The 12,710-nt window shown below is 45.1% G+C and overlaps 1 protein-coding gene across 3 annotated transcripts in view; it reads left to right on the top strand.

Annotated features, from left to right (window-relative positions):
* Window positions 1-12,710, top strand: part of LOC122923586 (zinc finger protein 271-like) — a 36,156-nt gene that overhangs the window by 10,311 nt on the left and 13,135 nt on the right. For all 3 annotated transcript variants that reach the window (XM_044274441.1, XM_044274442.1, XM_044274443.1), the window contains 3 exons: window positions 6,276-6,984; window positions 8,276-8,890; window positions 10,760-11,422. In XM_044274441.1, the coding sequence (XP_044130376.1) occupies window positions 6,387-6,984; window positions 8,276-8,890; window positions 10,760-11,422 (1,876 nt within the window). In that variant the 5' untranslated portion in view covers window positions 6,276-6,386. The remainder of the gene's footprint in view (window positions 1-6,275; window positions 6,985-8,275; window positions 8,891-10,759; window positions 11,423-12,710) is intronic.

The following is a 12,710-nucleotide window of genomic DNA, read 5'->3' as shown; positions in this document are numbered from 1 at the left end:
AGGCTGCCCAGGGGTAAGGACAAGCTGTCCTCTGTGGGAGGCGTATCGTCATCGTCCTGCCTTTCCCCCCAGCCACGCACCAGTGATGGACCCGAGCTGCGTTGGGTGCCACCCCGCTGTGACCATGCTTCATCCTCATCCTCCTCCACCTCCTCCTCATCCTCGTCCTCCTCGTCCTCCAGTAGTGGGCCCTGGCTGGCCACATTTGTACCTGGCCTCTGCTGTTGCAAAAAACCTCCCTCTGAGTCACTTCGAAGAGACTGGCCTGAAAGTGCTAAAAATGACCCCTCTTCCTCATCCTCCTCCTCCTCCTCCTGGGCCACCTCCTGTTCCATCATCGCCCTAAGTGTTTTCTCAAGGAGACATAGAAGTGGTATTGTAACGCTGATAACGGTGTCATCGCCACTGGCCATGTTGGTGGAGTACTCGAAACAGCGCAACAGGGCACACAGGTCTCGCATGGAGGCCCAGTCATTGGTGGTGAAGTGGTGCTGTTCTGTAGTGCGACTGACCCGTGCGTGCTGCAGCTGAAACTCCACTATGGCCTGCTGCTGCTCGCACAGTCTGTCCAGCATGTGCAAGGTGGAGTTCCACCTGGTGGGCACGTCGCATATGAGGCGGTGAGCGGGAAGGCCGAAGTTACGCTGTAGCGCAGACAGGCGAGCAGCGGCAGGATGTGAACGCCGGAAGCGCGAACAGACGGCCCGCACTTTATGCAGCAGCTCTGACATGTCGGGGTAGTTGTGAATGAACTTCTGCACCACCAAATTCAGCACATGCGCCAAGCAAGGGATGTGCGTCAAATTGGCTAGTCCCAGAGCTGCAACGAGATTTCGCCCATTATCACACACCACCAGGCCGGGCTTGAGGCTCACCGGCAGCAACCACTCGTCGGTCTGTTGTTCAATACCCCGCCACAACTCCTGTGCGGTGTGGGGCCTGTCCCCCAAACATATGAGTTTCAGAATGGCCTGCTGACGTTTACCCCGGGCTGTGCTGAAGTTGGTGGTGAAGGTGTGTGGCTGACTGGATGAGCAGGTGGAAGAAGAGGAGGAGGAAGCCGAGAAGGAGGAGGTGGCAACAGGAGGCAAAGAATGTTGCCCTGCGATCCTTGGCGGCGGCAGGAAGTGCGCCAAACAGCTCTCCGCCTGGGGCCCAGCTGCCACTACATTTACCCAGTGTGCAGTTAGGGAGATATAGCGTCCCTGGCCGTGCTTACTGGTCCACGTATCTGTGGTTAGGTGGACCTTGCTACAGATGGCGTTGCGCAGTGCACACTTGATTTTATCGGATACTTGGTTGTGCAGGGAAGGCACGGCTCTCTTGGAGAAGTAGTGCCGGCTGGGAACAACATACTGTGGGACAGCAAGCGACATGAGCTGTTTGAAGCTGTCTGTGTCCACCAGCCTAAATGACAGCATTTCATAGGCCAGTAGTTTAGAAATGCTGGCATTCAGGGCCAGGGATCGAGGGTGGCTAGGTGGGAATTTACGCTTTCTATCAAATGTTTGTGAGATGGAGAGCTGAACGCTGGCGTGTGACATGGTTGAGACGCTTGGTGACGGAGGTGGTGGTGGTGGTGTTGGTGGTACATCCCCTGTTTGCTGGGCGGCAGGTGCCAACGTTCCTCCAGAGGCGGAGGAAGAGGCCGAGGCGGCAGCAGCAGAATAGGCCGAGGCGGCAGCAGCAGAAGAGGTAGCAGGGGGAGCCTGAGTGACTTCCTTGGTTTTAAGGTGTTTACTCCACTGCAGTTCATGCTTTGCATGCAGGTGCCTGGTCATGCAGGTTGTGCTCAGGTTCAGAACGTTAATGCCTCGCTTCAGGCTCTGATGGCACAGCGTGCAAACCACTCGGGTCTTGTCGTCAGCACATTGTTTGAAGAAGTGCCATGCCAGGGAACTCCTTGAAGCTGCCTTTGGGGTGCTCGGTCCCAGATGGCGGCGGTCAGTAGCAGGCGGAGTCTCTTGGCGGCGGGTGTTCTGCTTTTGCCCACTGCTCCCTCTTTTGCTACGCTGTTGGCTCGGTCTCACCACTGCCTCTTCCTCCGAACTGTGAAAGTCAGTGGCACGACCTTCATTCCATGTGGGGTCTAGGACCTCATCGTCCCCTGCATCGTCTTCCACCCAGTCTTGATCCCTGACCTCCTGTTCAGTCTGCACACTGCAGAAAGACGCAGCAGTTGGCACCTGTGTTTCGTCATCATCAGAGACATGCTGAGGTGGTATTCCCATGTCCTCATCATCAGGAAACATAAGTGGTTGTGCGTCAGTGCATTCTATGTCTTTCACCGCTGGGGAAGGGCTAGGTGGATGCCCTTGGGAAACCCTGCCAGCGGAGTCTTCAAACAGCATAAGAGACTGCTGCATAACTTGAGGCTGAGACAGTTTCCCTGGTATGCATGGGGGTGATGTGACAGACTGATGGGGTTGGTTTTCAGGCGCCATCTGTGCGCTTTCTGCAGAAGACTGGGTGGGAGATAATGTGAACGTGCTGGATCCACTGTCGGCCACCCAATTGACTAATGCCTGTACCTGCTCAGGCCTTACCATCCTTAGAACGGCATTGGGCCCCACCATATATCGCTGTAAATTCTGGCGGCTACTGGGACCTGAGGTAGTTGGTACACTAGGACGTGTGGATGTGGCAGAACGGCCACGTCCTCTCCCAGCACCAGAGGGTCCACTAACACCACCACGACCATGTCCACGTCCGCGTCCCTTACTAGATGTTTTTCTCATTGTTATGGTTCACCACAACAACAAATATATTATTTGGCCCAATGTATTGTATTCAAATTCAGCGGGATATAAATTTGAGGCCTAGTATTTAGGCGCTGGGTGACCGGTATGGATTTAGTGACAGAATTAGACTTGGAAATGCACAGAAGCGTGTGTGTGAAGTTATTCTGAATGACCCAATGTGCACCTTGAATATTATATACCCTTTTTGGGATAGATTTCAAATAGCTCTGATATAGCAGGAACCACTAAATTATGAAATTGCTAAATTGGGAATTGTACTTCAACCCAGAACAAAAAATGTGCTTTGACGGGCACTAAATAACTTTCCCAGCTACAACAGGACAGCGGTAACGAGAGATTTAGAGGGATTTAAATTTGAGGCCTAGTATTTAGGCGCTGGGTGACAGGTATGGGTTTAGTGACAGAATTAGACTTGGAAATACACAGTAGCGGGTGTGTGTGAAGTTATTCTGAATGACCCAATGTGCACCTTCAATATTATATACCCTTTTTGGGATAGATTTCAAATAGCTCTGATATAGCAGGAACCACTAAATTATGAAATTGCTAAATTGGGAATTGTACTTCAACCCAGAACAAAAAATGTGCTTTGACGGACACTAAATAACTTTCCCAGCTACAACAGGACAGCGGTAACGAGAGATTTAGAGGGATTTAAATTTGAGGCCTAGTATTTAGGCGCTGGGTGACAGGTATGGGTTTAGTGACAGAATTAGACTTGGAAATGCACAGAAGCGTGTGTGTGAAGTTATTCTGAATGACCCTATGTGCACCTTCAATATTATATACCCTTTTAGGGATAGATTTCAAATAGCTCTGATATAGCAGAAACCACTAAATTATGAAATTGCTAAATTGGGAATTGTACTTCAACCCAGAACAAAAATGTGCTTTGACGGACACTAAATATCTTGCCCAGCAACAACAGTACAGCGGTGGGTAACGAGAGATTTAGAGGGATTTAAATTTGAGGCCTAGTATTTAGGCGCTGGGTCACCGGTATGGATTTAGTGACAGAATTAGACTTGGAAATGCACAGAAGCGTGTGTGTGAAGTTATTCTGAATGACCCTATGTGCACCTTCAATATTATATACCCTTTTAGGGATAGATTTCAAATAGCTCTGATATAGCAGAAACCACTAAATTATGAAATTGCTAAATTGGGAATTGTACTTCAACCCAGAACAAAAAATGTGCTTTGACGGACACTAAATATCTTGCCCAGCAACAACAGTACAGCGGTGGGTAACGAGAGATTTAGAGGGATTTAAATTTGAGGCCTAGTATTTAGGCGCTGGGTCACCGGTATGGATTTAGTGACAGAATTAGACTTGGAAATGCACAGAAGCGTGTGTGTGAAGTTATTCTGAATGACCCTATGTGCACCTTCAATATTATATACCCTTTTAGGGATAGATTTCAAATAGCTCTGATATAGCAGAAACCACTAAATTATGAAATTGCTAAATTGGGAATTGTACTTCAACCCAGAACAAAAAATGTGCTTTGACGGACACTAAATATCTTGCCCAGCAACAACAGTACAGCGGTAACGAGAGATTTAGAGGGATTTAAATTTGAGGCCTAGTATTTAGGCGCTGGGTGACAGGTATGGGTTTAGTGACAGAATTAGACTTGGAAATACACAGTAGCGGGTGTGTGTGAAGTTATTCTGAATGACCCAATGTGCACCTTCAATATTATATACCCTTTTAGGGATAGATTCCAAATAGCTCTGATATAGCAGGAACCACTAAATTATGAAATTGCTAAATTGGGAATTGTACTTCAACCCAGAACAAAAAATGTGCTTTGACGGACACTAAATATCTTGCCCAGCAACAACAGTACAGCGGTAACGAGAGATTTAGAGGGATTTAAATTTGAGGCCTAGTATTTAGGCGCTGGGTGACAGGTATGGGTTTAGTGACAGAATTAGACTTGGAAATACACAGTAGCGGGTGTGTGTGAAGTTATTCTGAATGACCCAATGTGCACCTTCAATATTATATACCCTTTTTGGGATAGATTTCAAATAGCTCTGATATAGCAGGAACCACTAAATTATGAAATTGCTAAATTGGGAATTGTATTTCAACCCAGAACAAGAAATGTGCTTGAACGGACACTAAATAACTCGCCCAGCTACAGCACTAGGGACAGATTTAGCTGGATATAAATTTGAGGCCTAGTATTTAGGCGCTGGGTGACCGGTATGGATTTAGTGACAGAATTAGACTGGGATATGGCCAAAAAATAAACAGACTATTGCTGGTTAAATGCACTTGGTGTGACAGCTTCACCCTGATGTAGGCTTTAGCCAAAAAACAACCACACCATTGAGGGTTAAATGCACTTGGTGACAGGCGCAGCTTGCCCCTGATTTTGTATATGGCCAAAAAATGAACAGACTATTGCTGGTTAAATGCACTTGGTGTGACAGCTTCACCCTGATGTAGGCTTTAGCCAAAAAACAACCACACCATTGAGGGTTAAATGCACTTGGTGACAGGCGCAGCTTGCCCCTGATTTTGTATATGGCCAAAAAATGAACAGACTATTGCTGGTTAAATGCACTTGGTGTCACAGCTTCACCCTGATGTAGGCTTTAGCCAAAAAACAACCACACCATTGAGGGTTAAATGCACTTGGTGACAGGCGCAGCTTGCCCCTGATTTTGTATATGGCCAAAAAATGAACAGACTATTGCTGGTTAAATGCACTTGGTGTGACAGCTTCACCCTGATGTAGGCTTTAGCCAAAAAACAACCACACCATTGAGGGTTAAATGCACTTGGTCGCAGCTTGTGCTGGCGCACCACAAGACACAAAATGGCCGCCGATCACCCCAGAAAAATGAGACTGACAAACGGTCTGTGCAGCCTAAAAACAGTGAGCAATTGAGGATCAGCAGCTCAATGATCCACAGCTGCAGATCGATCAGTTAATCAAGTCCTTTGGAGGAGTTAATCTGCCTAATCTCGCCCTACTGTCGCAGCCGCAACCTCTCCCTACGCTAATCAGAGCAGAGTGACGGGCGGCGCTATGTGACTCCAGCTTAAATAGAGGCTGGGTCACATGGTGCTCTGGCCAATCACAGCCATGCCAATAGTAGGCATGGCTGTGATGGCCTCTTGGGGCAAGTAGTATGACGCTTGTTGATTGGCTGCTTTGCAGCCTTTCAAAAAGCGCCAAGAAAGCGTCACAAAAGCGCCAAGAAAGCGACGAACACCGAACCCGAACCCGGACTTTTACGAAAATGTCCGGGTTCGGGTCCGTGTCACGGACACCCCAAAATTCGGTACGAACCCGAACTATACAGTTCGAGTTCGCTCATCCCTAACCATGAATGATCCAAAGTGGTTGAGCAATGATATGCTAGTAGACACTAACTGCTTTCCTTGCAGGCTGTGACTATTAGAATATTCAAAGTCAGACCTATTCTTGTTAATGTCAAAAATATCTACTGGAATGAATATGACTAAATGATTATTCTATACTCTTTGAACAGAAGAATATTCTGCATACAAAGCTCAAAAGGATGAACCGTGGAGGAGCAAAGTATGAGAATGGGAAGTGAGATGCTTACTACAGTAAGTAGGGCTACTGCTAGCATCTGAACATGGATCAAGATAAGGTGGATGTTGTAGAAGAGCAAGAAGAAAAACCTGGGAAATGTGAAAATGTAGCGGACGCTAGGAAGCAACCTATTAAGAATAGAAAAAAAAAGTACAGCGCACACAAAATATGTCACTGTATGGACTGTGGGAAAAGCTTCACACGGAAGTCATCCCTTATTGTACACCAGAGAATACACACCGGGGAGAAGCTCTTCGTGTGCTTGGAGTGTGGGAAGAGGTTTAGCCTCAAGTCTTCTATGGTCAGACATATGAGGACTCACACGCCAAAGACGCTTAAAATCTGCCCAGACTGTGGGAAATGTTTCAGCCGCTATTCTAGTCTTTCCCAGCATCAGAAAGTCCACAGAAAGGAGAGACTCTATCGGTGTCCGTACTGTGAAAAAAGCTTTACTTGGGCATCACAATTAGTTGTTCATCAAAAAATTCACAAACGCAAGGCACAGCCAGGAAGATCGGGCTGTGAGGAAAATGGCAGTGATCTGGACAGACTCAGCACCCAGGAAAGCACCAGATGCCTGGAGTGTGGGAGATATTTTAAAGAACACAGATCTCTAATGAGACATCAGAGAATACATAAAGGTAAGGAAGACCAGTATGGGTTATTGGGAACTGAGCATTTCAGATTGCACTCTACAGAATCCCGTGCTTTCTTATTACACATCTTGCATCTAAACGTGCCCGCGCAAATTACATCAGCTGAAGGTTTCAGTGAGGCTGGCTTACTATCTGATGTGTATGGGGGTTTCCTGATGCCCATCCCCAAGGGTCTAGCTGCCATGTCCACAGGATATGCCATAAATATTCAGAAGTGGGACCCTCGCCCACTGGAGAATGGGGCCCGGTCTTGCGGCTGCTCAAATAGAGAAGTGGGCGCACGGGCACAGCTCTCTCCATTCACTTACATGGTTGTTCCAAAAATAGTGAAGTACCCTCACCCATTTTTGGAAGTCTCTTAAAAGTAAATGGAGAGAGCATGCGCAGCCACAAGACAGGGCCCCATTCTTTAGTGGGTGAGGGTCCCACGTCTGAATATTTATGACATATTTGCCTACAAACCACGAGCTTTTTATATACCAAATATCAACTTTATTGAAAAATCCATAAATCACAATAATCTAAAAATCTATTAAAACCATGATGATTACAATGAAGAAACGGAGCGACATCACTGGTCATCATGATTAATGTAACTCTGGCTAAGTAAACCCCTAAAGTGTATACAACTGTTACTAATACTCTCCTCAAGAAAAAAGTTCCAATTCCAATCATGGCGCCCGACCTGACTTAAGGGGCACGCTGAAACGCGCGTTGGGACCTGGCTGCATTCAATATGATGGGTGTGCGATTGTATACTGATACTGGTAATGCTGGCCAATATTTATTGTTATATCTGACATTCCTTCTTGCACATTCAGCGCTTGCACTTTAGGATTGTAACTTTTTTTTTCTTTCTTGAGGAGAGTATTTATGAATATCCATTTCCATCATTCATTTGCAGTAGCTGCAGGACCTTAGCCCTTTCTTGAGATACAGTAGGTGCAAGTCCTATAGGTGGGCCCGACACCTATGAGATTTGTGGATATGCATCTACTGTACCCTTACTTGCCCCAGATTCTAAACAATAAAACTTAACTTTCAATAGTTACTTCATAAATGAACATAACTACAGTGCAAATAGTATTATTAAACATTACGTTTTATTGTTTAGTATCTGGGGCAAGTAAGGGTACAATAGATGCTAAAGTTTAGACCTTTGTGTTTGTACACTCTCCTAATCTGCCACTTAAATTGTACAGACTTAGTTTCTGATTCCTTTTTGCCTTTTTATAGATGTTTTTTTTTTTCACTTATTTTATCTTTTTTGCACTAGAATCTACTCTTATTGTCCCCAGAAACAGAATTGATAGACTGGCACATGACATCCCCTTTCATGGAAGTGCAGATTGTACTGTGCCACCATCCCTGCAAATGGTAAACAGTTTAGACCAAATGAAAGATGGATCATTTTATGCTCGGAAAACCCATAAAGTTGGGAAACGTGTCCAGTGTATGGACTGTGGGAAAAGCTTCACACGGAAATCGTCCCTTATTGTACATCAGAGAATTCACACAGGAGAGAAGCTCTTCATGTGCTCAGAATGTGGCAAGAGGTTTGGCCTGAAGTCTTCTATGGTCAGGCACATGAGAACTCACGCTCCAAAAAAAAAACTTTTCCAGCAGCAGAAGGTCCGCAAGAGGAGAAAACCCTATAAATGTCCTCAGTGTGAGAAGAGCTTCTGTCGAGCTTCACAACTGGTAACTCATGAGAGAAATCACAGAGCAGAAATAGTTTGTCCAAAATCAGAACCTGAAGACTCTGACTTTCTAAACAAAGAGAACGATCATGCCAAAATGAAAAGTCCAGGAGAATCCCATGTATGTCTTGAATGTGGAAAGCACTTCAGACGACAAACTGCATTTATAAGACACCAGAGGACACACAAAGGTTAAGTATTTTACTATGTACTGTGTGTTTGGAAAGTCTTTGGACCCTACCTATTTTTTCACATTTTGTTAGGTGGCAGTCTAGTGCTTAAAGGGAACCTGTCATCAACTGTATGCTGATCTCACTGAGGGCAGGATAAAATAGTGACAGAAATGCTGATGTCAGCGGTGTGTCACTCATGAGCTAAAAGTAAGTGGTTGCTGAGAACCAGCATCATAATCATTGCAGCTCAGGCCTTGAAAAGAGTCATATCTACCTGAGAAGAGTCCTGGTTATTCCTAATCTCCTGCTCTCCCGCCCATCTGCTGATGGTTGGCAGTTCTCTCATAGAGAGAAAGGGAGAAAACTAAGTAGAAGACTGTCAGTCATCAGCAGGTGGCAGGAGAGCGGGAATTCATGGATAACCAGGACTCTTCTCAGGTGGCCGTGACTCTTTGCCAGGCCCAGTCTGCAATGATTGTGATGTTGGTTCTCTGCAACCACTTACTGTTAACTTATAAATGACAGACCTCTGAAATCAACTCACCTGCCTCTACTTTATGCTGCCATTAGTATGGGCAGCACAAAGTTGATGACAGGTTCCCTTTAAATAAAAAAAAATCAAGATTTTCCTCATTGTGCATTCAGTGCTCCGTCATGTGAAAGTAAGAACACAATTATAGAATCATTTTTTTGCAAGTTTATTAAAAAGTAAAAACTAACATTTTACATAGCCATAAGTATTCAGGCCCTTTGCTATGACACGTGAAATTTAGGTCTGCGGGCCTCCCTTTTATCTTGATCATCTTTGAGCTCTTTCTACACCTTGAATGGAGTAGATTTCAGTTCTGGAACACACACAGCAGAAGATGCAACACATTTATAAAGAGGCAGCGGTCCGGCCAGCCACGCAGTGTGTAAGAGGACCACCTGTCTCGCCCCTGACAGGGGATGTTAGGGATACGAGGTTTGGTCAGTTAGATTTCAGCATGCTTGATCCTTCTGTTCTCGGGGAGGTAAGCTTCAGTCAGAGGTTTCTTGCAGGGACTTATGGTGTCCATACACATTCAATATCATTCATGTATGTGTATTCTATGGGGAGTCAGGAGAGAGCCACTGCCAGACACTTCTCCTGGGAGAAGAAAAGGATTGGGTGAAAATGTTAATTTCGCTCGATCCTTGTCTCCCCCGACATCATCTGTTGGGGGAGATTCGAGAGACTCCCATGCACATTAGGCTACTTTCACACTAGCGTTTTCAATTCCGCTATTGAGATCGTTATAGGATCTCAATAGCAGAAGAAAACGCTTCAGTTTTGTCCCCATTCATTGTCAATAGGGACAAAACGGAATGCGCCAAAATGCATTCCATTCCGTTTTGTTGCGTCCCCTTTGCGGACAGAAAAATGCTGCCTGCAGCGTTTTTCTGTCCGCAATGTGGTGTGGAGCAAGACGGATCCGTCCTGGCACACAATGTAAGTCAATGGGGACGGATCTGTTTTCTCTGACACAATAGAAAACGGATCCATCCCCCATTGACTTTCAATGGTGTTCATGACTGATCCGTCATGGCTATAGAAGACCTAATACAACCGGATCTGTTCATGACGGATGCATGCGGTTGTATTATGGTGACGGAAGCATTTTTGCAGATCCATGGCGGATCCGCAAAAACGCTAGTGACAAAGTAGCCTACGCCGTTCTCGCCAACAAAAGACTAATGTGTGTGTGTGTGTGTGTGGCCAGCTTTACACCTTGCAAAGTGGGGGGGGGGGGGGAGCAAGAGCTTGTCAGCTGACAGCTAACATACATGGCATGTTCCATGTGCATATGTGTATATATACATTGGCCATCTTTTACTGAAAGTCATGTGTGTATTTTTTATCATTAGGTAATCTATTAAGTACCCAGAATGATATTTCTTGCTCAGATGGTGAATCTGGAACACAGCGTATTGCTTCTGAGCCAGTTTATAAAGAGGAACAGACTGATGTCCCAGAGACATCCCATTCAGACGTAGATAATTACATTGTCATTAAACTTGGAGATAATACATACTGGAAACCCAGCAGTGAGGCAAAAAGCATCTCGTGCCTGGACTGTGGCAAATGCTTCACGCGGAAGTCATCTCTTATTGTACACCAGAGAATACATACAGGGGAGAAGCTCTTCATGTGCTCAGATTGTGGTAAGCGGTTTAGCCTGAAGTCTTCCTTGGTCAGACACATGAGAACCCATTCTCCAAAAGTCCTCAATATCTGTTCAGATTGTGGCAAGTGCTTTAGTCGCTACTCCAGCCTTTTCCAGCACCAAAAAGTCCACCGGAAAGAGAAGCCCTTTAAATGTCTTCAGTGTGAGAAGAGCTTCTCTCGAGCTTCACAACTTATGTTTCATCAAAGAACACATAACTCAGAGAAGTCCTATCCCGGATCAGAATCTGGCCAAGACCAAGTGAACCATTATAACAGCTGTGCAGAAGAGCCGCATGCTCAGAAAAGTGGGAAATGCTTCACCGAACAACATCTACTGATCAGACATCAGAAAGTGCATATAGGTGAGTGTTCACATATCATGTTCTCTAAACTAGCCATTATTTCATGGGAAATTGTAACCCTTTAATGACTGGGCCTTAACAGACCTTAATGGGAATCTGTCACCACAACTGTGGACTATTATTTACAGTAGTCCTGGAGATAAGGACTATAGATTGCCATTTTTATTTTCCTACTTTCTGCCGTTCCCTCACTGTCAGTGCACAAAGCTTCACCGAAATACACAGTCTGCACTGCTGTGCCATGCAACCGCAAGGGCTCATTCAGACAACTGTATGAATGAGTCCACAAGAACGGGTGCGACCCATTCATTTCAATGGGGCCGCAAAAGATGTGGACAGCACACTGTGTGCTATCCGCAGTTCCGTTACGCAGCCCCGCAAAAAAGATGGAACATGTCCTATTCTTGTCCGCAATTACGGACAAGAATAGGCATTTTCTATCATAGTGCCGGCATAATGTGAAACGCACACGGGACCGTATCCGTGTTTTACTGATACGCAATTTGCAGACCACAAAACACTATGACCATCTGAATAGTCCAAAATAGGGATGACCGATTCCCTTTAAAGGGAACCAGTAACTACGAAATGCAGTGCAATGCAGGCAGAATGTTATAGAGCAGGAGGATCTGAGTATATTATTTTTATTTATTTTTTAAACTAAATTTTATAAGAATAATAAAAATAATATGAACATACTGTACAGTCCAAATAGAGGCCAGCATGAATACAGATAAGAGATCCCCATAGAAGATACACTTTATATTGAATCACAATCGAGAGATCACCTATTGTATTATAGCTAATAGTTATTAAATAAAAAGTAAAAAAATAATAATAATTAAGTATAAATCACCCCTTTTCCCAATTTTACATATAAAATATATAAACAATAAATAAATAAACATATCGCCATGTCCGAAAAGTCCAAAATACTAAAATATAAAAAAACTCCTATGCGATGAACGCTGTAACAGAAAATTAAAAACTTCCTGATTCCCCCTAGTGTAAACCCAGTAAGTCGATGTGTTACGGCAGGGGAACAGCTTGCCGGATCCGTACTAACGCTAGCCCATGTGTGACAAAAACTGCAGCATGTTTGCCATGCTGTGGCCGGATTTCCGGCCGGAGCAGACTGCCGGCGGCACACATAGGCTAGCGTTAGTGCAGATTAAACCACATGACCATACAGGGAAACTTGTTAAAATTTAGTAGGACTGTCCAAATGGCTCCTAAGCAGAAAAAGAGCAGAGCTTTAAACGCTAATGTGAAAGTAGCATAAAAAGAA

Source organism: Bufo gargarizans, unplaced genomic scaffold (assembly GCF_014858855.1).
Source record: "Bufo gargarizans isolate SCDJY-AF-19 unplaced genomic scaffold, ASM1485885v1 original_scaffold_1767_pilon, whole genome shotgun sequence".
In the NCBI taxonomy this organism is placed as follows: domain Eukaryota; kingdom Metazoa; phylum Chordata; class Amphibia; order Anura; family Bufonidae; genus Bufo; species Bufo gargarizans.
Note: the sequence above shows the minus strand (reverse complement) of the source record. Positions and strands in the feature narration are given on the sequence as shown.